We start from the raw sequence: 26,848 nt of genomic DNA, 5'->3' as shown, positions 1-26,848 counted from the left end.
TGAACTTTTGAAAAATGTATTTTGATAACTATTTCAATATAGTCGGTTTCCTTTGCAACGCAATATTTTATTTTATGCGTTTAAAAATATTTTGAGAAAAGGTCCTTAGATTTCACCAAAATGCCTAAAAAGTCCTCACAAAATAGGTCTAAAAAGGTTTCTCCATTTCTCCAGAACACCCTTTCCCCTTCTGGAGATGTTCCTTCAGTCCTTCTGCCCCACTACTCCTATTACGGTCTATGGTTAGGCTCGCTTCCTAGAAAGACTAGGGCAGTCCAGACCACAAGTCAGGTATCTTGTCTCCAAGTTCGGGTTCTAGGCGCCACACAGATTCTAGTCTTCCCTAGTTCAATGCTATCTTGAGTTGGGACGGAACCTCTTTCAAATTTAGCATCTCCAAACCCTATTAGTTTTCAATTACTTCAGTCCAAGTTTCTGTTTTTCAGTGGAAACAGCCTCGTACGAGTAGCTCCTGACCCCGAAGTTCCGTCCTTCCAACTAAGGCTTCTTTCCATCCCCAAGACTTTCCAGCTTCTGGCTAGAGAATCTTTGGGAAAAAACCTCCAACAGCGGGAGGCAAAAACGGACTAGGAGATCTCTGCTTGCTATATTGCCGCTCGAGGTGCTGGGTGGGATGGGGACGGGGAGTACTATACACTTGCTTCCACGGCTCACCCCCTCTCCCCAATCCAGGTCCCCATCGCTCCCAGGAGCCGCAGATTTAGTAACTCAGCAGGCAGCCTGTTCCTTTAAGGAGCCAGCCCTGGCAGGGTGTGCCCTGTCTCCATGGTTACTTCGGTACAGGCGGCAAGAGGGGAGGGGGGGACGGGTTGGGAGCCTCATCTCTCCATCAGACGGAGGTAGCTGTGGGGAAGTGGAGCGGGGCTCGAGTCCAAGCCGGTGGGAGGGAAGAGGGACTCGAACCCGGGGAGCACGGGAGGAACCCAGAGACATGCTTCTGACCCAGACAGAGCGGATGCCCCATCGCACTGGGGCCTCGGAGCTGCGGCTGGGCTGCGCCCCCAGCCACCTGCCCTAGGACCCGCGTTCTGGGAGACGGCACCGGGGGTAGTGCCCGGCGCCCGCTGGCCTGGCGGGGCGGGGAAGGGCGCGGCAGGGCAGAGCAGGAAAGGGCTGCTCACCCTCTCCCCCTCCTTCCCCGCCCCTCATTGGCGCTGAGGCCCCCCCCAGCCCCGCGCCCCGGAGGGATGGGGCGGGCGGCCGCGGCAGCCTAAGATGCCGGCGATGAGGGGGCTCCTGGCGCCGCAGAACACCTTTTTGGACACCATCGCCACGCGCTTCGACGGGACGCGTGAGTTCACCAGACCCCTTCCCAGGCAGGATCCCTGTCCAGGGGGAAGATTCCCCCTCTCCGCCTGGATTCCCGAAGAATCGCCAACTCCCTTCCCCAAAAAAGATCTCTGTGGGATCTACAAGTACTCCCTCCCCCAAGACAAGGGGTTCCTTAGTCTTTTTTGTGGCATGGACCCCTTCGGCGTTCTTGTGAAGCCCATGAATCCCTTCTTAGAATAATGCTTTTTATATGCATAGAATAAAATGCAGGGTCACAAAGGAAACCAATTATATTAAAAGAAGATTATACACATTTTTTTAAGTTTATGGACCTTTGAAATCTACCCACAGACCTTGCCCTAAAGTCTCTTGGCCCTTGCAGTTCCACTTCCACTTTGCAGAATTTTTGAAGATGGACCTTCATCCAATCAAATTCTTGGGAAGGCAGTGCGGGGAACAGAACCGTCGTGAGTGGGCGGGAATAGAGGGGCAGAGGGAACCCGAGAGGTAATCCGGTTGTATTTGATTGAATGGTTTGGCTCTTGGGACTGTTGGCTTACTTGGCCCGATGTCTCAGCGCGCTTTTCTCACCGTCCCCCACAAAAGAATGAATGAAAGGGAGGAGACACGTTTGCAACTGACCTAGAGCAGTCTCCCCTCACCCATTGTCAGTTTTACTCAGCCAGACCTTAGGTACGGTGGGGATCCTAAATGATCAGGCTGAGAGTTCAAGGTCAGGAAAAGGAGTTTTCAAAAGGGAATGTGGAAGGAGAAATCAAACTGGCCAGCGGGAAGAAACCATAGCATCTCCCTACCAGCCAGAGCTTCCACTCCCACCTGCTTATACTCCACCAAAAAGACAAATAATCAGCCATGTTAAATTGATAACTGGAAGAAAAATAGCAGTAAAGCGAGAATAAACTCCATTTCCATAGGAAAAGAAAGTCAAATGACAAAGGTTTGGGAGCTCCACACTTCCCTAGGAGTGACTGAGGAGCTTGGAATCGGGGCTTTGGAGAAGAGCATTAGTCTGGGATCCATGGTATTATGTGCTGTTTCAGGCATCCATATCCTGGAATTGGAAAAAGTCTGAGTTGCACCTGGGCCATCAGGTATAAGGAAGGGTGTGTGTGTGTGTGAGGGAGGGGTGTATAGTTAGTAATTGCCCATTTCATTAGCCCTATACTCAATCCCATACTATTTCCCCCCAGGATGGTCCCTCCAGTTACTTGATAAGGTATAGATGGAGATGGGGTGGGAAGGAAGGATGCTGGGAGTTGATGGAGCTCCCACCATCTGCTTCTCCATATGTCTGGCACTAGCCTAGCCTTCTGATTGAGCAACACTATTACCACCCCCAGTTACATCTTCAGCCATCACCTAAGGGACCATTCTGCTTCAAATCTCAGGGTCAGGACCAGCTAGCCAGGGTAGCTCAGTCAAAGGGGAGTTTTAGTCTCTCAGTCAGGGGACTTTCCCTCCCCATCCTCCAGAGATGAAACAGATTGAAGTGGGAGAAATGGCAGGAAGCCTAGGAGATCTACAGTGTGAGTTAGCTAGTCATGAGTGGAACTAAGGAAGGATTGGGGGCAAGTAGCTAACCACGTGTACACCTACACTCTCAACTAGATTTTTCAAGATGAACATAAAAGACGGTCACACATCTATACTATCCAAGATTCATTTAATAAGCCTGAAACATAGGACACACACATTCCTTTGGCCTTCTGGGAAAGATACACAGGCACAAAAAATTAAATGTCTTTTATGTGCTTATGTGCTTTTTATGTGCCTATGTACTAGCTTGGGGAAATGGAAATTGAAACAGTCCTGGTACTTGGGGCTGTCTCCATAGCCAGAGAGGGCTATGTATATGCACATAAAGGTAGACATACATATGTATATTTGTATATGTGTGTGCATATGTACATATATATGTGTGTATTCTCACATGTGTGCAAATATGTGTATATTGTGTATATATTTATGTATATGTATATATATTATATATATATATATATATATATATATAACATTAAAGCTAATTTTGTAGGGTAGGCACAAGTTTCTGGGGAAAATGAGATTTTTTTTGTAAGTGTTGTTTGAGTAGAGTCTTGAAAGAAATTAAGAATTCTAGAGGTAGAGGCATCCCAGGTACTCTGTGAGATGGGATGCCACGTGTGAGATGGTCAGTTTGATGGATTGTACGTATATGAAAAGAAACAATTTGAAGACAGACGGGAAAAGTAGATCGGGACCAGTTTATAAGCGGTTTCAAGATGCCAGATGAATTCATATTTGCTCTTAGAGGTAATAGGAAGCCATTAAAGTGTATTGAGTATGGAAGTGACATAGACCTACTGTTTGGTAGAGTATGAATTGGAGTGGGAAGAACCTTGGGGCAGAGAGAGCCAGTTAGGCCACAGGTGAGATACGAGGAGAAACTGAACTAAAGTAATGGAGAGAAGCAGACAAATACAAGAGATGGCAATGGATATGTGGGTGAGTGACAGTAAGGAGTCATGGATGACATCAAGTTTGTAAATCTGGTTAACTAGAAAAATATTAACAGCCTCTCCCTTCCCCTAGATTTTGGGTTGGGGCAATGAGGAATTCTATTGGGGATACATTGAGTTTGAGATGCCTATGGAGCACCTGGTTAAAAATATCCAATAAGCAACTGAGATTGGAGCTCAAGAGATCAAGATGAGGTTGGATATATAACTCTGGGAATCATCTGCTTAGAGATGATTATGAAACTTGTGTAAGCAGATGAGGTCACCAGATCATCCCAGATGTATACCCAAGAATAGGAGAGAGGGAAGGAAAACTAGCATAAAGGACACACATTAACACAGAGAGAGACACAACACATAAACCATTTCACACACACACACACACACACACATACACACATACATGTATGCATGTTGTCTAGGACAGACACACACCAGGAAAAAAATGCACAGGAACATTAACAACAGCTGCATTACTGAATTGTCTAGTATACACTCACTTTCAGAGACTGTTGACATAAAGACATAGATTTGGGATCTGAAGAAGAGGAACATTGCAAACATAATCTTTGACTCACATTTAGACTTCCTGGTTCATTCCAGAGCTTCACAGTAATGGAGCAAGTCCTCCATTCCCTGGTCATATCTGATACCATTAGAGGAAGAGCTGTCCTGTTCTGGGGGCACTGGAGAAAAAAGCTTGGTAGGACTGGGAGCTGAGGACCAAGGAGAAGGGAACCAGAAGTCTCAGGGGGAAGAAATAAAACCATAGTCCCACTCTTGAGTTGGGAATCTAGGCTCACAGGATCATCTGTGTCTCCCATGATTTTTTCTCCCTCTTTTCCTTTCCTTGGGCTTTTTGAAGTCATCCCATAGAAATAGAGGAGATGGAGACTGAAATAGGGAAGTTGCCATCCCCAGGAATCTGAGCCCCTCCCAAATCAAGTGGGTTGACAAGCAAACTCCCTGCCTCTCTCTTTCCCTCCCTCCCTAAGTCATGCCCATAACTCTTTTTTGCAGACAGACTGTAACTTCTCTTGCAGACAGTAACTTCGTGCTGGGCAATGCCCAGGTTCGGGGATCCTTCCCTGTGGTTTACTGCTCTGATGGCTTCTGTGACCTTACCGGCTTTTCTCGGGCTGAGGTCATGCAGAGAGGCTGTGCCTGCTCCTTCCTCTATGGTCCTGACACCAGTGACCTTGTCCGTCAGCAGATCCGAAAGGCCCTAGATGAACACAAGGAGTTTAAGGCTGAGCTGATTCTATATCGAAAGAGCGGTAAGCCAGGGATGAAACCTTCCACCCCTAACTGCCCAGCCAAAGGCTCCCAGTGCCAGCAAATTCCCCCCTTTCCTACTCTTCCTTTATCTCCTTCTCCTTCTCCTTGTCATCTATGCCTCTTCTTTGTCTGCCTCCCCATCCTCTGTACCCCTTGTCCTCCTCCCTTTCCATTTTAAACATACCATCCCTCTTCTGTTCCCCACTTTTAAAAATGATAATTAGCCACAAACTGAATTTCTTTCCCCCCCTTCACAGCTTGTTTATATTGTGCCTCCTCCTCTTCCAACCCTATCCATGCCTCTGTTTCTCTCTTCCCACTCAACAAGGCAGGATAATCTGATCTGATCCCCTAGCCTATCCAGGAACCCTCCTGTTTCCTCCTGGGTGAGAGAGGACTTAGATTCCACTCTCCCTTTCCTCACTGCTAAACTTCACATGGATAGGATAGGATAGGAGTTCTTTCACCTGTCTAAGACAGACATCCAGGGATATGCACACAAAAATAATTATCTCTTAAGTGTGGATGCACCTGTGCCTCCCTCCCTCCTCCATAGCCCATCAGAGAATTTGTCTCTGTCTTGGATACATTGTGACAAATTTCTACTACAGCCCTAACCTATTATTTTTAGCCCAATCCTTAATTCAGACAAACAGTAGGTGATTCTTCCTCTTCATATGATAACCCTTCATGATATAAACAAAGCTAGTGATTTAGTCTCCCGTATCCTTGCCTTCTCCAGTCTGAATCATTCCCTCTCGCCTCTCCTTCCCTCCCCTCTTCTCCTCTCAGAGGAGCTGTTTTCCCGGGGTAGGGGGGCAGGGGGGCGGGAGGGGGAGAAAGAGGGAGGGACAGATGTTTTTTAGGAGCAAGGCCAAAGTCTTGGAGCTAGCGTAGCTCTCTTTTCTATCTAGGTCTCCCTTTCTGGTGCCTTTTGGATGTAGTACCTATCAAGAATGAGAAAGGTGAGGTGGCCCTCTTCTTGGTCTCCCACAAGGACATCAGTGACTCCAAGAACCGCGGGGGACTAGACACCTGGAAAGAGAGAGGTGAGGATGGATGGTGGATCCTGCTCATATGCCTCCCATGGGTGAAAAAACATTGGGACTGGCACTGGGAGAGATCCAAAGAAAATGAAGACCCAGAAGCTTCTGCCCCGGGGAGACTGCATTCTGCCAGGGAGTTGACTTGACTCAAATGACCTAGTTATTTTGATGGCATATGAATGCCTAAAGGGCAACAGTGCCTTTAGCAACCCAGGTCAGTTGGGGTTAAGTGACTTATCCAGGCTTACAATGTGTCTTCCTGAATTCAGGGCCTTTTCTCTATCCACTGCCCCATCTAACTGCCCTCATGCCCAGCTGTTGTCCAGCAAAATTATTTTGCCTTCAAAACAAGGTTGAATTTTTTCAAAAGACAAAATGGGAGCAACAACAACAAAGAAGTCATATAGCGTACAGATTTATGAACCAAAGTTAACTAAAATTTAATCACAGAGTGGGCTTGGCTGGCACAGTTTAGTGGACATTCCAGTATCCCAATTCCTTCTCCTCCTTACTGTCTAGAGAACCCCACCTCCAATGCCCCTTTGTTCAATTATAAAGTGTCTCTGCAGCTCTGTCTCTCTGTGTCCCTCTCTTCCTCCTTCTCTTCCTCGCCTTCTTTCCCAAACTCTCTCTTCTATTCCCTCTCCTTTCCTTCCCAGTTCCTCTTTTCCCCTCCCTCTATCTCTTCTTCCTTCTTCTCTCTCCATTCATTCCTTCTTCCTCCCTTCCCCCATCCCTCTTTGCCCTCTCTCTCCTTCTTTCTCTGCCCTCTTTCTCTCTCTTTCCCTTTCTTTTCCTTCACAGTCCTTATTTCTCTCTTCTTTCCTCCTTCTCTTTCTCTCTCTCTCTCTGGTTCAAGTTTTGTCTATCCGTCTCTGTCTCTCTCTCACACATACACACAAACATAGATACTTACACACACTCACATTCACATTCACATTCACATTTTCTCTCTCTCTCTTTTTTTTTTTTTACCTTTTCCCTCCAGGAAAGAAAGGGAAGCTTTTTTTTTGCCCCCTCAGCTTATTAGGAAAATAAATAAATTTAGCTCTTATTGGAAGAAAAAACATGATAATAACTATAAATTACAATTAATAGCAAGATTTGAAAAGCACCTGACAAATATTTCATTTTGCCTTCATGATAAACTTGGAAAGTAGATGCTATTCCCATCCAAACAGGGTTAGGTGACTTGCCCATAGCTAACTTTTTGATTTTGATCCAACACTCTTTTATTATACTATTCAGCTGTTTTGAAAGTAATAAAATTACTACATTTGAATATATATATGTAATTGCAGTCCCTCATATTTTTCTTTTCTTTTTTTATTAAAGCTTTTTTATTTACAAAACAAAACATATGCATGGGTAATTTTTCAGCATTGACCCTTGCAAAACCTTCTGTTCCAAAATTTCCCATCCTTCTCCCCACTACCTCCCCTAGATGGCAGGTGGTCCAATACATGTTAAATATGCTAAAATATATGGTAAATCCAATATATGTATAGATATTTATGTAGTTATCTTGCTGCACAAGAAAATCTGATCAAGAAGGGAAAAAAACCTTAGGGAAGAAAAACAAAATGCAAGCGCACAACAACAAAAAGAGTGAAAATGCTATGTTGTGGTCCACACTCAATTCCCACAGTCCTCTCTCTGGGTAGAGATGCCTCTCTTTATCACTGAAAAAATGGAACTGGTTTGAATCATCTCATTGTTGAAGAGAGTTACATCTATCAGAATTGATCATCCTATAGTCTTCTTGTTGCTGTGTACGATGATTTGGTTCTGCTCCTTTCACTTAGCATCAGTTCATGTAAGTCTCTCCAGGCCTCTCTGAAATCATCTTGTTGGTCATTTCTCAAAGAACTTTATAGTTTATTCTATATTAGTTATTATATTATTATATTATATTATTCTATATATATATATATATAAATGCTACATTCTATAGCATTTATATACCATAACTTATTCAGTCATTCTCCAATTGATGGGCATCCATTTAGTTTCCAGTTTCTTACCACTACAAAGAGGGCTGCCGCAAACAGTTTTGCACATACAGGACCCTTTTCCCCCTTTAAGAGCTCCCTGAGGCCCTCATATTTTTGTAAAGTTTTTAGATTTAAGAATACAAAACACTTTCCTCATAGAAAAAGATAAGACAGCATTACCATCTCCATTTTACAGGTGGGGAAATTAAGCTTAGAGCTTGTGATTTGTTCAGCTATTAAGTGTCAGAACCAGAATTGCAGTCCCAGTCAGAACTCCCTCCCTTTCCCCAAAGACCAGCACATACTTCTTCAGGATGCTTCAAACAAAGAACCCCCATATATAGAAAAGAGGATAAGATTCACAGGCAGAGACAAGGGCTTGAACTCTATGGCTTTGGGATAAGACATCCTATTTTAACCTCAGTTTCTTTGTAAAACACCTATAATTATACTTATTTGATCTACTTCACAGCAAATGGATGTGGAAGTAATTTTTAACTACAAAGTGTTCTGTAAATACTGCTCTCATTGGCATTGTTATTATAGGATCCTAGGATTGAGAACTGAAAGACTGAGAACCTTTAAAGTTACTGTCTCCAACTTCTTCATTTCTGTATAGATATAAAACCCAGAGAGCTTGAGAGCTGTCCAAATAATAAATAGCTGGGATTCAAATATTGGTTCCCCTGACTCCAAATCTAATATTCTTTCTATCTTATACTCCAGCATAACCCTGGCTCAGAAGCTTGGGCATCCAAGATCCTAGACTTTTCCAGCTTCCTGCTTAGCAGAAAGACCTAGCTTCTCACTGTTTATTTTCTTTCTATCCAGTTCTTCACCTACCCTTCCCATTTACCATACCTCCTTTTGATTACTGATGACTACCTTGTTCTACCCTCCAGGTTACTAAATACTCTATCCTATTGTGTCTGTACATTGTATCCTACAGTGTGCATAGGCTATATCCTACAGTATTTATATACTATATCTTATGGTGTCTGTACATTGTATCCGACAGTGTACATAGATTGTACTCTACAGTGCCTGTGTATTGTACCTACACTATCCACACACTGTACCCTACAGTGTATGAAGACTATCTTACAGTGTCTACAGACTGTACTATACAGAATCTGCAGACTGTATCCTACAACCTCTGCAGAGTATACCCTATAGTGTCTAAATACTGTATCCTACAGTTTCTTTAGAATGTACTCTACAGTGTCCACATGTTGTACCCTACAGTGTCTGCAGACTATATTATAAATTGTCTATATATTGTATCTTAGTGTCTGCATATTGTACCCTAAAGTGTTAGCAGACTGTACCCTATAGTGTCTAAATACTGTACCCTGCAGTGTCTGCAGATTGTACCCTACAATGTTTATATACCGTATCCTAGTGTCCACAGACTGTACCCTACAATGTCTATATACCATATCCTACAGTGTCCGCAGACTGTACCCTACAGTGTCCACATACTGTACCCCTACTGTGTCTATATACACTGTATCCTATGTGTCTGTCCCTTCCAGTGACTCTCATTTGCTCGCTGCTAATACTTCATCATTTTTCTCCTCTGGGGTAGAGAGCAAAGAAGAGGAGAAAACTGATCCATGAGTTTTCTGAGGGAACCAGCCTAGGGAAAGAGGAGAGATGTTCCTCTTGTTGAGGAAGGATGCTCCTAAGATCCTATCCATCCTTTAGGAAATAGATTATTTAACTCAAACCAAAAGAAAGACCTACTGACTCATTCTCTACACACAAGGCAGTGCTGTGGGTTAGTAGTTTGTCCATCTGTTTGTTTTCCTGTTTATTCCATCATCCTCAAGGGCCCCTTTCTCACAGGTGGTGGGCGACGTAGGTACGGCCGGGCAGGGTCCAAAGGCTTCAATGCCAATAGGCGTCGGAGCCGGGCTGTACTTTATCACCTCTCTGGGCACCTGCAGAAGCAGCCAAAAAGCAAGCATAAACTCAACAAGGTTGGAAATGGGGACTGGACTAGTCTGGGTTGGGTTGGGTTGGGTTGGGAGGGAATTGAAATAGAAGGGGGAAAAGCACAAATATTCAGAAGAGACACAAATGGGCTGATGAAGGGCAGAGTGGTACTCATCACTACCCATAATTTCCCCTTCCCCAAGATGGCCATTCTCTGATATACTCAGGAAAAATGTAAAGAATTAATTAAGCCTCCTGAGCACTATGCCCTAAGGGAGTCCCAGCCTGGTGGGGCAGGGAATTGGGTATGGGAACCGAAAGTGTCTCTTCCCCTAATCCTTCTCTCCATACCAGGGTGTATTTGGGGAGAAGCCAAACCTGCCTGAGTATAAAGTAGCTGCCATTCGGAAATCACCATTTATCCTGCTGCATTGTGGAGCACTGAGGGCCACCTGGGATGGGTTCATCTTGCTTGCCACGCTCTATGTAGCTGTCACTGTCCCCTACAGTGTCTGTATCAGTGCCGCCCGGGAGCCCAATGAGGCGCGAGGCCCACCCAGTGTCTGCGACCTAGCTGTCGAGGTCCTCTTCATCCTTGGTATAACAACATTGCTCTCAGGATCTCAGGCTCTGACTATCCCCTCCCAACCCAATGAGGCCTTGCCCTCCACAGTGACCTTTCTGCCCCTTGTCCTTCTACCATGATAGGGTCCAGGCTCTTTCTCCAGCTCAGCATCAACAGTCACACCAGGAGCCCCACCTGGAGCTCCATCATCTCCCCTCCCAGACATTCCCTTCCCTCCAGTGGCAGCCCAAGCATCCCTCCCTCTCCAAGGAGTGCCTTCTCTCTCTCTCTCTCTGCCATCCTCCTCTTCTCTCCATGTTGACACTCCTTTCCTCCCTGGGCTCCCTGCAGACATTGTGCTGAATTTCCGCACCACATTCGTCTCCAAATCAGGACAAGTTGTATTTGCCCCTCGTTCTATCTGCCTCCACTACGTCACTACTTGGTTTCTCCTGGATGTCATTGCTGCCCTGCCCTTTGACCTGCTGCACGCCTTTAAAGTCAATGTGGTCAGTAGCCTTGGGGGCTGGTGGAAAGGGAAGCCTGGGTGGGAGCGATCAGGACTTTGGCTGCTGGCTGTGAACTCCCCCCTTCTGTTCTCCAGTACTTTGGCGCTCACTTGCTGAAGACCGTGCGATTATTGCGGCTGCTCCGGCTGCTCCCGAGGCTGGACCGGTACTCTCAGTACAGCGCCGTGGTGCTCACGCTGCTCATGGCTGTCTTTGCCCTGCTTGCCCACTGGGTCGCCTGCATCTGGTTCTACATTGGGCAGCAGGAGATCGAGAGCAGCGAGTCCGAGCTCCCAGAAATTGGTACAGTGGGCATGGGGTGGGTGAGGGCAACACCGAAAATAGCAAAGGCACGATGCGGACGTGTGCAATGGGTGGTGGGGGACATGGAAGAAATTAGAGTCTAGGTGAAGGGATCCTGAATAACATGATCAGGTATCACACTTAGGGAATGTACATAGGAAGATGTCTGTAACATATATGTATATATGTGGAGAGAGGGTTATTCATTTATCCAGTCCTCTTTTTATATTCCTTTAAAAAAAAATCTACTTTCACCACATCTACTGTGCGCAAGGGAAAAGTTAAAAATGTAAATGAGATATGGTCACAGCTCTGTACTGATAAGACATGAAAAGAAATAAATTTAATGCTAACTGGAATATATCTAGTGCTTAAGAATAAATTAGATAATCATATTAAGTGCCTACTATGTGCTAGGCACTGCTTTAAGTGCTGGGAATGCAAAGAAAGGCAAAAACAAAAACAAAGACACAAAAACCCTGCCTTTGAGTCTTTGAAGTGTAGGGTAACACAACATGAAAATAACCATTTACAAACAGGGCATTTGGGGGGAGAGAAGTCACTTCTCATTAGAGAACTAAGGAAATGTTCATAGAGAATTTAATATTTTATTTGACTTTGTATAATGATAGGCTATTAAAAAGTAAAGCTAATTAAGAGGAGGCCATTCCAGGCTTAGGGAATAATATGAAATAAAGGCAGGGAAATCAGTTCACATTCTAAAAAAAGCAAGATGTATAATTTGTCTGGAAAACAGAGTAGTAGGGAAAGTGGTATTAAAGGAAGAAACCCGGAGAAACAGTTTGGAGCCAAGTGAAAGTCTATTTGGTTACCATGGGTGATTTTAGAGCTATAATGTATTGTAATCTCAGTTATGCATTAGGAAAATTAATCTGATGATCCTATATAAAATGAATTGAATAGAGAGTATTGGAGGCCTGGAGAGATGCTTAGAAATTATCAGAGGAGATGGGGACCACAGATACGGAACATTAAAAAATAACATCAATTTTTGTTTTGTTTTGTTCTTACTACATTGATATCATTCAGCTCTTTTCAGGAGTGTTTTACTCTTTGTGATCCTGTTTGGGGGTCTTCTTAGCAAAACAACTGGAGTAGTCTCCAAATTATTTTACAGATGGGGAAATTGAGGCAAATGATTAAATGACTTGCCCAGGGTCACACACCGACTACATGCCGAATTTGAACTCAGGTCCTGAGTGGTGCTCTATCCACTGTGATCTCTAGCTGTCCCTTTTTTATATTTCTTTAAAAAATAAACCTTTCTAACAAGGAATGGCTTTCTGAGAGAGGAAAGTAGGAAAGAACTATTCCACTGTGAGACAGTTCTAATTGATAATTTTTTCCCTTACATCAGACTAAATCTTTTTCTTTGCAACTTTGGTATCTGTTACTTCTACTCACAAAGACCAAATAGAAAAGGTCTAATCTTTCTTCCCTTAAATACTTGAAGCCTGCCCGCATATCCTTTAGGCTAGATATTCTCAGTCCCTTCAGTTCATCCTTTTGTGGAATGACCTGGAAGCTCTTCACCATGGTAGTCACCCTCCTTTAAAAGTTTTCTAGGTTATCAGTACACAGATGTCCAGAACAGAACATCATACTCCAGACGTCATCTAATTGGGGCACCAGGATTAACAATGCTTGATTTTGGATACTTTGAAGGAAGGAAAGAACAAACACATACTATGTGCCAGGTAGTTAAGAAATATTTGATCCACAATACAGCCTTGTGAGGTAGATGCTGTCATTATCCCCATTTTATAATTTTTGAAAACTGAAGCAGACAGAAATTAAGTAACTTGCTTGTAAGATCACCTAGCTTGGCTAAGGCAGAATTTGAACTCCCCATTGTAGTGTGAGAGTGTGAGAGTGAAGTAGAGTGGATATTCTAGACAGAGTTTTTATCATTTTGGGATTCCCTGACCTTGAATCAGCCCTAGGCTGGTTCTTATACCTTATCTTCCTCCATTACATGATAGGGTACATGAAATCTGCCACTGGTAACAATAAAAGACAGGATCAGCACTTCATTTACAGCACTATCAGGTAGCTACCCCTGCCTCTCAATGCTCTCTAAGATTGCTTTAGCATTTTTGGCCACACACACACACACACACACACACACACACATAATGTTTTACTTGTTAATTAGATGTTTTAAATCAGAGTGTAAGTCTTTTTACATTTATGGCCATTAAATACCATCTTAACTAGATTCAGCTTACTTGTTCCATTCCATTGCATCTTTGGGGGTCTTGACTCTGTCATTCAGAGTATTAGCTCTCCCTCCTAGCTTTGTGTCATTGGCAAATCTGAGAAGCATGAATAAGAAATAGAAATGTTATACCACCCAGAACCAAGGACAGAACCTTTGTGCCTTCTACTTGATACCTTCCAAGTTGGCATTGAATCATTTCCATTTTTGTGGTCTTGCCAATTAAGATTCTAATCCCACATTCTCATCATCTAATCCCACATGGGTCCATCTTTTCCACAAGGAAAGAATAAAAGACTGTCAAATGCTTTGCTGGGATCTAGGTCAAGAGTCCTGGATTCCTTGGGCAATCTTAAGAAACCCTTATGGACGCCCTAGCACATAAAGTTTTTAAATGCATTAAATAAAATATATAATGTTACAAACAAAACTGGCTATATTGAAATGATTGTTAAAATATATGGCATATATATATTCTTTTTTAAGTTCAAGAATCCCAGGTTCAGAATTTCTTATCTATAGCATTTCCTGAATCTGAATTAATAATCTTGTCCACAAAAGAGAAATGAGGTTATTTGGTATAATCAGCTTATCACTTCAGTATACCTATAAACCCTATCTGTTGTTTTTGTTTGTTTGTTTGTTTTGCTTCTTGGGAAAGACTTGCTACTATGGATTCCAGTTTTTCTATTCTGCCAATTTGTTTTTCCTTCAGGGCAGGACATTCATCTTGCTATTTGTTCTTTAAATTCTCATTTCATGGTTCTGATTTAGCTCCAGAACATTCTGAAACATATTGCTGGGTTTCTATGTTCCTTTGGGAATCCTTAGGGTTTGGGGGATTGTTTTTTTGGTGTTGATTGATTTTTCTTTATCTTGAAATATTTATTTAAATATGTTTGAAATCCTTTAGAAGCATTGTTATTACTCTTCTTCCCTTGTGGTTTTGGTATTTTTTCTGTTGATTTATTTGCTTGTGCTTTAGGTGTTTAATTGAATTTTCTTTCTTGTGAGAGAAAGATATTTGGTGATTTTAGACTCCTTTCCTCTCTGCCCTTCCCCCTTCCTCCCCCCCCCCCAATTGTCTGATTTCTTCCCCATTGAAGGTAATGGAGCTGAACCTCAAAGTTTTGTCAGATTCCTGACACAATGGGGAATTCATTTTTCATCAGCTTTCAACTCTGTCCCAAGTAACTTTTAGGAGATAGCTTGGCTCCAGTAGGATGCCAGACCCATTCTTCAAAGCCTATGTAGCTGCCCACTGTTGGCCTCTGATCCTTATCCCAGTTCAGATCGTTGTTTGAAATATTTGATACAAAGATTTTTTTTTCCCCTCATCCAACCACTTCCCTTGTTCAACTGTGTTAATATTGGGTTCTGTTTTGGTTTTTGGTGAAAAGCTCTATCATTTCATGTAACAGCTAATATTTACATAGTATTATAATGCTTGTTAAGCATTTTACAGATGCTAACATTTGATTTTCACAACAACCTTGAGGAGGAAGGTGCTATTATGATCTCCATTTCACAACTGAGGAAACTGAGGCACACAGAAGTTAAATGACACAAGGTCACAGAGCTAGTAAGTGTCTGAAGCAGGATTTGAACTCATTTCCCTGACTCCAAGTTCAACATTCTATTCACTGTGCCATCTAGATAACACTTAAATCATAAAGTTCTTATATTAAATCCAGTTTTCCTATAGAGGAAGTTCCACTCAACTGAACCTCTGTTCCCTGAATGTATACAGAATACATTTTATCAGCTCTGGGTCTGTTAGGTCTATACGCAGTGTGATATATTGGAGGAAAAAATAACTCAATCTAAAGTCAAAAGACCTGGATTCAGATTCTAGTTTTGCTTCATCTGACATATGATAGACATGTCATAGAATCATAAACTTAGAGAGACACATAAAGTACCTAAATCTAGTCCAACAATAGGTTCTTTTGTTATTGTTATTTTAATTTTTATGGATGTGTTTTGTTTTTCTATAACTTTAGTTTCTGATTATACCTTCCTTTTCCCTACTTAGCAAGCCTCCCCATAAAGGGAAAATTTTAAAAGAAAAGGAAATAAAGGGAGAAAGGCATGTGTTCTTACCTCCTTTCTGGAGCCAACTCTGATCATTATAAGTACAATATATTCTGTTGTGGTGGTGATGGTGTTCTTCTCTGCTGCCTCCTCCTCTTCCTCCTCCTTTTCTTCCTCTTCCTCCTCTTCCTCCTCATCTTCTTCCCCTTGGTTTCCATTTCTTTGCCATTACAAAAGGGGCTGCTTAAATTAAACACCCATACAAAAGGGTATTTTTCCCCATACCATATGAATCTTTTTTTTCTTTTTCTTTGATTTCTCTGGGCTATAGGCTTACTAGTAGTATATGACTGGATCAAAGAGTTTGTACATTTTTGTGACTTTTGGGGAATAGTTCCAAACTGTTCTTACATTGGCCATACTAAATAATAGATCCATTAAAATAAAAAGCTTCAGTACATTAAAATGCTTGTTTTCCCACAGCCTCCACAACATTTGTCATTTTATTTTCCTTCTTTTGTCATCTTTGCCAATCTGATGGATGTGAGAGGGAAGCTCAAAGTTGCTTTAATTTGTATTTCTCTATTTGTGACTTGAAGTATTTTTTAAAAACATGGTTATTGATAGTTTTGAAAATTATTTATTCATGTTCTTTGATCATTTACCTATTGAGGAACAGCTTTTGTTAGAAATTTAGTTAAATTCAATAAACATTTATTAAATGCCTACTAAATAGTGACACTGTGTTAAGTAAACATTGTGGACACATAAAGAGGCAAAAGACAATTCCTGCCTTCAAGAAGCTTACAACATAATGGATAAATTGTAATACATTTCCATCATTTCTTTGTATATCTGGGAAATGAAAACTTTATCATAGAAACATACTGTAATTTTCTCTTATAATTTGAATAGCATTGATTTTATTTGTGCAAGTTTTTTAAATTTTACATAATCAACATTGTCCATTTTATCTTCTTTAATTCTTGTCTTTTTCTTCATCCATAATTTTGAAAGGTAATTTCGTTGTTCTACTTTAATTTGTTTATGATATGGCCTTAACTTATCTTGATATATAGTGTGAAATGTTGGTCTTAACCTAATTTCTGCCAGACTTCCTTTTAAGGTTTCCAGCAATTTTTGTTGAATTATGAATCTTTACCCCAATAACAAAGACCTTTGACTCTTATACCATGTTACCATATTCATTTGAGTCTATATCTTGCATATCTATTTTACCCACTGATCAGTTTCTCTATTTTTAGCCAGTATTCAACGGATTTGATGATTTTGTAGTATTGTTTGAAGTCTGGTACTGCCAAAGTTCATTTTCTTCTTGCTCTTGAGATTCTTGACTTTTTGTTCCTTTAAATAATTTTTTTCTAGTTCTATAAAGTAATCCTTTGGTAGTTTATCATTATGATGATGAATAAGCAAATTAAATAGTATTGTCATTTTTATTATGTTGTCTCAATCTACTCATGAGCAATTAATATTTCTTCAGTGACTTAAATCTGTTTTTATTTCTGTGAAGACTATTTCATAGTTGAATAGCTCCTTTCTATATCTGGGTATATAGTAAGTATTGTACACATAATATAGTTACTTTAAGTAGAATTTCTTTCTATTACTTCCTGCTGATTTTATTGGTGTTATGTAGCAATGTTGATGATTTATACTAATTTATTTTATATTTTGCTGCAGATATTATTTCAGGTAATTCTTTTAGTTGACTTATGTTCTCTAAGTAAGCTGTTATACTTTCTGCAAATTAATATTTCCTTTGCCTGTACTTATTCTCCCAATTTTTTTTCTTATTTTATTGCTATAGCTAGCATTTCTGACACTATTCAAATTAGAGTGGTGAGGATGGATGCCCTGGTTCTTTCCTTGACCTTACTGAAAGGGGACAATAGGATTTTCAAATGTTTCCCAGGTTTCAGTTTCCCTAAGTCAGAGCACCTGCTGCAAAATAACCATTATACATTGTAAAGTGAATTGCTTCTCTGCATTTTGGAGACTCAGGGGTATATCATGAGAGAGTAATTATCATGGCTTTGTGGGTTTTAGAAGCTTGTTGCTTTTTTTAATCTACAAAGGACTGTGTATGAGTTGTGAGAATATCTTTTGACTGGGTTGCTGATTCTGTTGCTTTATGCCATAATTAACACATTGAAGTTGTTGAAGGATATAAAGTACAGGTAAAGGATGGAGAAATCATAATGGAAAGGGAAAGGAGCTTGGGATTGGAAACCAAAACAGCCTCATTCTAGGACAGCATCATCAGAGTGCAGATGAACAGTATTGTTACAAATATGGATTGCACAGTCACAGTCCTGTTGAGTGCATTCAATGTTGAGTTATTCCATCATTATTATATCAGAAGTCAAATATCACTGGGCCATCATTGGGAAACTCTGATGGGATCATGGAGAGAAGTGACTAAGACTTGAAGCTGAGATCATCACCCCCTATTAATGGATCTATCCCCCTGTATTTATAGGACCTCAAGAGTAGGCTTTAGGGAATCTTTCCCCTACCATATTGCAAACCCCATTGCTGTGTTCCCACAAGTTGCTAGATACCTGCTCTTAGCTCAAGTTTTAACACCTTCCCCTTTGCAATTTCTACTTTTGCCTGAGATAATCTAAACTTACACTCTATTATATGACCTGTAGACCTCCTATCCCCTTCTCAGAGTCACTAATAAGGTCCATTTGCTTTACCTTTACTCCCCAAGGTCCATTGCACTTTTGCATCTTCCTTAGTGCTTTGCTTCCAGACCCTGAGGACCACCTGGCTTTTCCATCTACTCTGAAGCTGAACCCTCTTATATATGTTGTCTCATTCAATTAGTATGTGAGCTCCTTGAGAACAGGGACTGTCTTGTTTTTCTATTTGTATTGCTACAATGTTTAGCATATAGTAAACACTTCCTAAATGTTTTTCACTGAATTCAGAAAATTTGCCTTTGGTGGCTCTCCAGTGCCTGAAGAATAGAAAGATCATATGAAAAAGAAATTCAGTGCAAGGATTGTAGTGCTCTTGCTCAATAAGTGGGATATATAGGTCATATGCCCCGTCGATGTTCCGGAGAAATTTAGGCATAGAAGGGATGGGTCACACGCAAGATCTGAGATCTATTAATAACAACCATAAGAAATAACTCATATCTATAGCATTTTAAAGTTTATCGAGTCTCCAAGAGATGTAGCTAGTGATTGTTAGGACCAGGTTACAAATCCGGGTGTCTTACTACAAGCCTAGTGCTCTTTCCAAAATCTTTAATGTTTAGCCCTTTCTGAATCTCTCATTAATTGGCATGTTTCTTTCCTAAATAGTTGGGGAATTTCCTTTTCTTTTCTTATTTTGCTCCCCTAGAGACAGGTTGTGATTTTCTAAAAAGATTTATCAACATTCAGCTTAATTCCATTCAACTGAGCAGACAATAGGCTTCTGCTATTGGAGTCACTGTGCTGAGTGTGGGTGATTGCAGAGTAAATGGGATGCAGACTTTCTTGAGAAAAAGAGCTTAGAAGGAGGGAAAGGGACTAAGCATTTATGTATTAAATGTGTTATTTAATTTGTTTTTAATGTAACTAAATGTATTATTTAGTTAATTAAATGTATGTATTACCTGGAATGTGCTAGGTTCCATGCTCAGTGCTTTTTATGAATATCTCATTCTATCTTATTGTGATTCCTATTTTACAGTTGATAAAACTGAGGTAAAAAGAGATTGTGACTTACCCAGTTACCCAGTTAGTAAGTGTTGGAGGCCATATTTAAACTCAGGTCCCCACTATACCATCTAGTTGCCTCCAAGTAAGCTAGAGATACTCAAGGAGGCACAGAGAGGGCGGTGGGGACAATGGAAGAGAAGTCATCAGCCATTCTGGGACCAGGAATTGATACCTTCAAACTTGGGCAATCCATGTGACACTGGGGTATGATTGACACTTCCAAAGCAGCATGGGGCGAATTTAGGGAAGGGCTCTTACAGGGATTCTTGGAGATGATGTTCTTTGTATCTTTGCAAAAAACTGAGAAAGATGAGATTTGATAAAGATTTTTCTATACTACAGTATTAATAGAATTGCCAAGTTACAAATCATGGGAAATCAAAGTCTGTCCTAACATTTTCATTTTTCCATTGGACTAGCTTCTAAACTGGTTCTCCTATAGCTCCACTGTTTTGCCTCTTGAGATAGCCCTATGCCAGCCTTCCCCTGCTTATATTGACCTCTTGACCCTCAGGTTCCCCTTCCAATAAAAGCTAGCACTCCTTGGAACCCTTAAATATCAGATTCCAGTACTTCTAGTCTTGGCCATGAGAAAGACTCCCTCCATATAGACTGCCTTCAGACCACACACACACACACACACACTCACACACACGTGCGCTCTTTCTCTCTCTCTCTCTCTCTCTCTCTCTCTCTCTCTTTCTCTCTCTCTCTCTCTCTCTCTCTCTCTTCCTCCTCTTCCTCTTCCTCCTCCTCCTCCTCCTCCTCTCTTTTTCTTTCCCCTTTCCCTTCTCTCTCTCTCTTCTTGTTTAAAGAAGTCTTGAAAAATTATTGCCTAGGACATATCTTCTTCTAGTTTCCTTCTGAGTAAACTCTTAAGAGAACATGATTTTCTTCCTTCCTATCTCCAACTCCTTGACATTTCTTAGGTTTATAATGAAGATGCTTCTGAGAGAGGGAGATACTATTGATGTCCTTGACACCTTTCTTAGCCAATTATTATTGCCTTAGGATTTCAGGTTCACCAAGGCTCTAGATAACTTGATTCCTAATCCTGTTGATTCCCAGGCCTCCTGTGGCAGAGCACTCTTAGCTCATATTGGTCTGATTGGCTACAGTTGGACGCACTCAGCTCTAACATAGTGATATCATTTTGGTTCTCTTCAAGAAAAAAGGACAAAACCCACCAATCTAGGGCTTAGATCTAAAATCCATCTTTTCTTTCCCCTCTGAGGCTGGAGAAACTTTAGGGAGGAAGCTACCCACTATTCCCTCCTTTCAACATATTGGTAGCCTCTGGTCCTCCCCCTCCCACAACTGTCTGGATAACTTCCCATTCTGAGTGAGCAATCTTGAAGTGAAACGTTTTAATAGGCATGCTTCCTTCTTGTTGGCTCTTACCTCCTCCTCAGAGGGGATATCAGAGGTTACCTAATCCAATTCCTGTCTGCAAAGAATCCCCATCTCAGCTCCCAGCATCCTCAGTGAATAATCATCCAGTCTTCAACTGAATGCTTCTAGGGACAGGGAAGTCACCATTCCTTGAGAGGCAGTTCTTTCCATTGGGGGCAGCTCTGATTGTTTTTCTTATATGTTAGATTGAAATGTGCTTCTCTTCCTGATTTTTTTAAATTCTGCTGTGCTCATGCACAATAAATCTAATTCCACATGATCACTCTTCAAATCAAACATCAAGATCTTTTAGTTGAACCCCTTATTTTACAAATAAAGAAACTGAGACTTAGTGAGAATAAGGAGCTTGACAAAATTTACTCATATAGCAAGAGGGCAGAGATTGGATTAGGACTCTCTCCTCCATGTCTGAAAACATTTATATCTTCTTCTGCCCAGATCTCCTCAAAAATAATCATTCCTGGTTCTTTTGAGCAATTCTTATATGACAAGACTCTGAGCTCCCTCAATGGCCTAGTCACCTTCCTCTGGACATATTCCAGGTTGTCAATGTCCCTCAGATACTCTCAAGCAAGAGGTATAATTCTTGCCAAGGTGCCTTAATTATTTTTTTTAGAATACATGATCCTCTGAAATTTAAAAAGAGATTTATTTTATCATAGAATCAGAAAACATAGATTAGAAGAGACTTTAGAAATTGTCTTATCCAGTCTCCTGATTTTATAGAACAGGACATTGGAATTCAAGATTAGACATAGATCTCTGGAAGCAGAACTAGGGATTTGATGCCAGGTGATTTGACCCAATATCCAGTGTTCTTTCCACCGTCCAGGTCATAGAGAGCTTGTGTGAATATGAGAAGAGGGCTATATGATGATGTCATGGGTCTTGTATATGTGTGGAGTTTGTAGGGAGAATATGGAGGGCAATCCCTATATTGTGGGGTCATGGTAAATGTGTGGGAGGGTGTCAAAAGGCGCATATATGATGTAAGGCTGAATCAGTGTGAATGTGGTGTTGTAAGGAACAAGGAGGAAGTCAGCAGTATCATTCACATGGTAAGGGCTAGCTAGAACATGTGTGTCATTGGAAATATATGGGCATCAAAAAAAATCCATGCATGGGAATTGTGCACTTGGGAAAGGAGTCATAGGGCATGGGGGAAGGGCAGATGGTGTGAGATCTGGGGAAGTTGCCTTGCAGCCACATGACCTCTTGCCGTGCCCCTCACACCAGTCTTCATTAACCCTCAGGTCATTTTATCTAATCCTCTTCCTGAACTACTGAGGACTTCAGGAAAAGCCTCAACAACTGCCCTTTTCAGGACCCACTGAAAATTTATGCTGCCTAACCTTAATACTGCTCTAGTCATTCTCTTATTCATCATGTTCTGCCTCCCTTCTGAATTCCCCACAGCAGCTGTTCCAAATCTTTTATAATTTCTTTGTTTTCCCCCTTCCTCCTCCCACCCCTTCAAACATACTTCCTGCAATTGAGCTCCCTTCCTACAAGACTCTGAAGAGCTTTCCAACTCAAGATTCCCTCAACTTCCCTCCTCTGAAAGTCTCAATATTTTTCATTGGCCCTTCTCTCCCTCTGTCTGTTTCTCTGTCTCAGCCTTTTTCTCTCTCTGTCCTATGTCTGTGTCTGTGTGTGTCTGTCTCTTTCTCTCTCTGTCTCTGTCGTTCTCTTTCTGTCTCTGTATCTCTGTCTCTCTCTGTCTGTCTCTCTTTTTCTCTTATCTCTTGTCTATTTCTCTCTCTCTTTCTATCTCTTTTTCTCTCTCTGTATGTATTTGTCTCTCTGTCTCTTGTCTCTCTGACTCTATCTCTCTCTTTATCTCTGTCTCTGTTTCTGTCTCTTTGTATTTCTGTCTCTCCCTATTTCTTTCTCTCTGTCCCTCTGTCTCTCTGGGTTTCTCTCTCTCTCTCTCTCTCTCTCTCTGACTCTGTCTCTCTTTCTCTCTCAGGCTCTGTGTCTTCTCTTCTTTCTCCCTCTTCTCTCCCTTCCCTCCCCCCTCCTCTCCCTCAACCTCTCCTTCTTCCTCTCTCCCCCCTTTTTAAATACAAATAACTTGATTCCTTTGCCTTCTATCCTTTTTTCTTTCATTTCCCACTCTCCCACTCACCCCAGGATCCAGAGTCCATCATCCCCATCACCTCTGGACTTTGAAGCAGTTAGGTATCACAGTGGCTAAAACACTGGGTCTGGAGTCATAAAGACCTGAGTTCAAATCCAGTCACAGACACTCACTAGCTCTATGAGCCTGGGCAAATAACATCCATTTGCCTATACTCAAGTGTAAAATGTGGATAATAATAACATTTACCTTGCAGAATGATTGCGAATCTTACCTGTTGATCCCAGCTCTTTGGGAGAGCTAGATTTGGGAAAGCTTTCTGTAGGAGACAGGTCAAGCAGACGCATGAGCTGTTCCCAGCCAAGAAGAAGCAGGCAGAAGCATCACAGATCCAGATCAGTGGCCAATAGTTTGTTCTGTCTTCATTTTCTAACTTTATCAAGTACTCTGCCAAGTTCATTGCAAACATCTCATTTTGGGAGAAGGGTTGAATGCAGGGAAAGAAGAGAGGGAAGGAACATGGGGAAGGAGGAGCAGGTGAAGATCCATTGGGAAGGAATAATAATAATTATAATAACTCTGTTTTAAGTTTCACAAAGTGTTTTGCTCAGAATTTGTGTCAGGTAGGTACTGTATATATTTATTATTGCCATTTGACAGACAAGAAGTAAAGCTCAGAATTTAAATGAATGGCCCAAGATCATCAATGTCAAAGCCCAGTTTGAAACCCATTTGAATGTTCTTCATGCTATGCTCTTGGGTTGGTGTGGCAGAACACACGAGCATACCCACTTATCCATATTTAGACCTTGTGAAATATACAGGTAGCCCAGGTATATAACCTGTATGTACCTGAAATATACAGGTAACCTCACCTGGACCCCACAACCCACATGAGGGCAACAGCTCGGCTTCTGTTCATGACCTCTGTTCTGATCTCCTAGGTTGGCTGCAGGAGTTGGCCAGACGGTTAGAGACACCCTACTACCTGGTGGGGCGAGGCCGAACTGTGGGGAACAGCTCTGGCCTGGGTGACAACTGTAGCAGCGCTGGCAGCATTGAAGCCAATGGGACAGGGCTGGCGTTGCTGGGGGGCCCATCCCTGCGTAGTGCCTACATTACTTCCCTCTACTTTGCATTGAGCAGCCTTACCAGCGTCGGCTTCGGCAACGTGTCGGCCAACACAGACACGGAGAAGATTTTTTCCATCTGCACCATGCTGATTGGGGGTGAGACCCCCCAGGTTCCCCCCTCCTGGCCCCTCTGTCTTTGCCATATTGGACTTGCTACCATACCTTCCCTACCCCTGACCTCTCCACCTCAGACCCCTACCCCAGGTTTCCAGCCTTTTACTTCATTGTTCCCTTCCAAGTTTTATGCCCTCCACCACTCATAAAACTTTTGCCTTCTCTGGACTTCAAACTCCCCATCTTTGATTTTCTATCCAAAATACCTTGACCTCCCTTTTGTCTTAGGATTCCTCCATTATCTTAAGATCAGGAGCTCGGGGCCTCCTGATGATTTGAGATTTAGGGGGAAGACAGCTGGATCCCAGCAGATGGAGGAGCGGGGGCCCAAGAGTTCTGAAGCCCAAGTAGCTTAGGCGAGTGAGAGGGTGTCCAGCAGAGAGGGTTGGATAACCCACCTCAGGAGGAAATAAGAAACAAAGGGAAGTGGGAAGTCATATGCCTGAGAGGTCCTGACGCATTAGCCAAGAGATTGCCCCCAAGCTGTGATACCCCTCTTCTTCAGCGCTGATGCACGCAGTGGTCTTTGGGAATGTGACGGCCATCATCCAGCGAATGTACGCCCGCCGCTTCCTCTACCACAGCCGCACGCGTGACCTTCGGGACTACATCCGCATCCACCGTATTCCTAAGCCTCTCAAGCAGCGGATGCTTGAGTATTTCCAGACTACTTGGGCTGTCAACAATGGCATTGATACTACAGAGGTGAGTGGGGACCCTATCACAGTTAGAGACTGATGTCTCCAGGGCAGGGGGCACTAAAGCCTGGGGGAGAGTGGGCCTGGGGCCAAGGCAGCTTTTCTTGACCAGCAACCTTGGCACAATAGTGTATTCTTGGCATAATGGAATGATCTCACTAGAATCCAGGTCATCTTAGTGTCTCCTTTTTTCCTATCTTTAAAACAGAGGGAATGAGCTAGGGAATTGCCAAGGTTCCTTGTAGTTCCAACATTCTGTAACTCTATGTGGTCTCAGGGAGGTAGACTCAGGGCAAGGAAGGTTAGGGGATGAAGATCATTAGCGAAGGGTTGGATCCTGTCCTCCAGCTTTCCCTCACCTTTCCCTCAGCTGCTGCAGAGCCTTCCAGATGAACTCCGGGCTGATATTGCCATGCACCTCCATAAGGAAGTCCTGCAATTGCCCCTATTTGAGGCAGCGAGCCGGGGTTGCCTGCGGGCATTGTCCCTGGCCCTGCGTCCAGCCTTTTGCACTCCTGGCGAGTACCTCATCCATCAAGGCGATGCCCTACAGGCCCTTTATTTCGTCTGCTCTGGTTCCATGGAGGTTCTCAAGTGCGGCACTGTGCTCGCCATCCTAGGTCTGTGAAGTGGGTGGTAAGGGAGGGAGGGGAAAATGGGCCTAGGAAGCACTGTAGAATCAACTCAAATTTTATAAAGAAAGTTCCTAGGAAATTTAAAGAGAAAAATAACAAAGAAATGCATATTTAAGGCCTTAGATGCTACATATGTACATATACATGCTACATATATGCTATTATGTAGGTGTGGATAATAAAAAGATGAAATTGAGATTATAATGCAAAGGAGATAAATACAATTTCAAAAGCTCCATAGGATGGGACTCATAACTTGAACAATGGAAGAGTATGCCTTGTTCAAAAAAAATAAACTTAATAGATGGTGAGTAATGTTGTATGTCAAGAAAATATCTTTCAGAAATCTTTAGATGTGGGGACATCCTAGAGAGAGAATTTGAGCATGTAGATGAGGATAAAAGGAGAAATAGGAGTACTATCATTATTGAAATATACTTCTTGGATAGATGGAGGCCATGGCTATTTTCCTGAAACAGATCACAAATTAGTACAGAGGCAAAATATATCTATAGTGGACTTCAGCTATCCAGACATTTGTTGAAAATCTCATTCTGCATGATCCAGAACATCCATTGGGTTCTTCACTGGTCTTGCCTAGTTTCATCTCTCAAAAGGAAGGGGAAATGATGAGAGGCATTGCTACCCTTGATCAACAATCAAGGTCTGTAAAATGGCCTATATACTTAGGAGAAAATGATTATTTCAGGTAGATCCAATGAATTCTAAAAAGGAGCAATGGAGACTCTCAAAAAGCAATTTCTAATAATACAATTGCAAAAAAAATCACAATAAAGAAGAAAAACAGGCGACACCTAAAAGAAGGAAATAAACATTTATTAAATAAATACTATGAGCCAGGCACTGTTGCTAAATACTTTGCAAATATTATCTCATTTGATCAGCGCAAACAACCTTGGGAGATGGGTATTATTATTATCTCCACTTTACAATTGAGGAAACAGAGGTTAAATGATTTGTTCAGGTCACACAGCTATTAAGCCATCTAACTGCCTCTAGAAATCATAAATTTGTAGGAGATTCTCTCAAAGAACAAACTAAAAATGAATATGGAAAGAAGATGGGAAAAGAAGGCCATATACCAAGAATGAATGTCAAAGAATGGTGCTTAAGAATGCCAGGAAGGCAAAAGCCCAGAATGACTGAGGTTCATAAAAAAGAAATGCTTTTAAGGAGCTAAAGTCAGCATAAGAACAAGGAGAGAGGCTTATCACATGAAAAATAGAGCATGATGGTGATTACAGCAGAGAGAAAACAGACCAATCCATTTCTGTACTCTCTTCTCCGTTAAAATGA

The 26,848-nt window shown here is 42.0% G+C and overlaps 1 protein-coding gene across 1 annotated transcript in view; it reads left to right on the top strand.

The window, feature by feature from the left end:
* Positions 1 to 830: 830 nt before the first annotated feature.
* Positions 831 to 26,848, top strand: part of KCNH3 (potassium voltage-gated channel subfamily H member 3) — a 32,748-nt gene continuing 6,730 nt past the window's right edge. The window contains exons 1-10 of the mRNA XM_003770860.2: positions 831 to 1,312; positions 4,853 to 5,086; positions 6,002 to 6,136; positions 9,976 to 10,109; positions 10,420 to 10,663; positions 10,982 to 11,139; positions 11,235 to 11,442; positions 23,896 to 24,180; positions 24,704 to 24,903; positions 25,267 to 25,516. Coding sequence (XP_003770908.1) covers positions 1,237 to 1,312; positions 4,853 to 5,086; positions 6,002 to 6,136; positions 9,976 to 10,109; positions 10,420 to 10,663; positions 10,982 to 11,139; positions 11,235 to 11,442; positions 23,896 to 24,180; positions 24,704 to 24,903; positions 25,267 to 25,516 — 1,924 coding nt within the window. The 5' untranslated portion in view covers positions 831 to 1,236. The remainder of the gene's footprint in view (positions 1,313 to 4,852; positions 5,087 to 6,001; positions 6,137 to 9,975; positions 10,110 to 10,419; positions 10,664 to 10,981; positions 11,140 to 11,234; positions 11,443 to 23,895; positions 24,181 to 24,703; positions 24,904 to 25,266; positions 25,517 to 26,848) is intronic.

Source organism: Sarcophilus harrisii, chromosome 5 (assembly GCF_902635505.1).
Source record: "Sarcophilus harrisii chromosome 5, mSarHar1.11, whole genome shotgun sequence".
In the NCBI taxonomy this organism is placed as follows: domain Eukaryota; kingdom Metazoa; phylum Chordata; class Mammalia; order Dasyuromorphia; family Dasyuridae; genus Sarcophilus; species Sarcophilus harrisii.
Note: the sequence above shows the minus strand (reverse complement) of the source record. Positions and strands in the feature narration are given on the sequence as shown.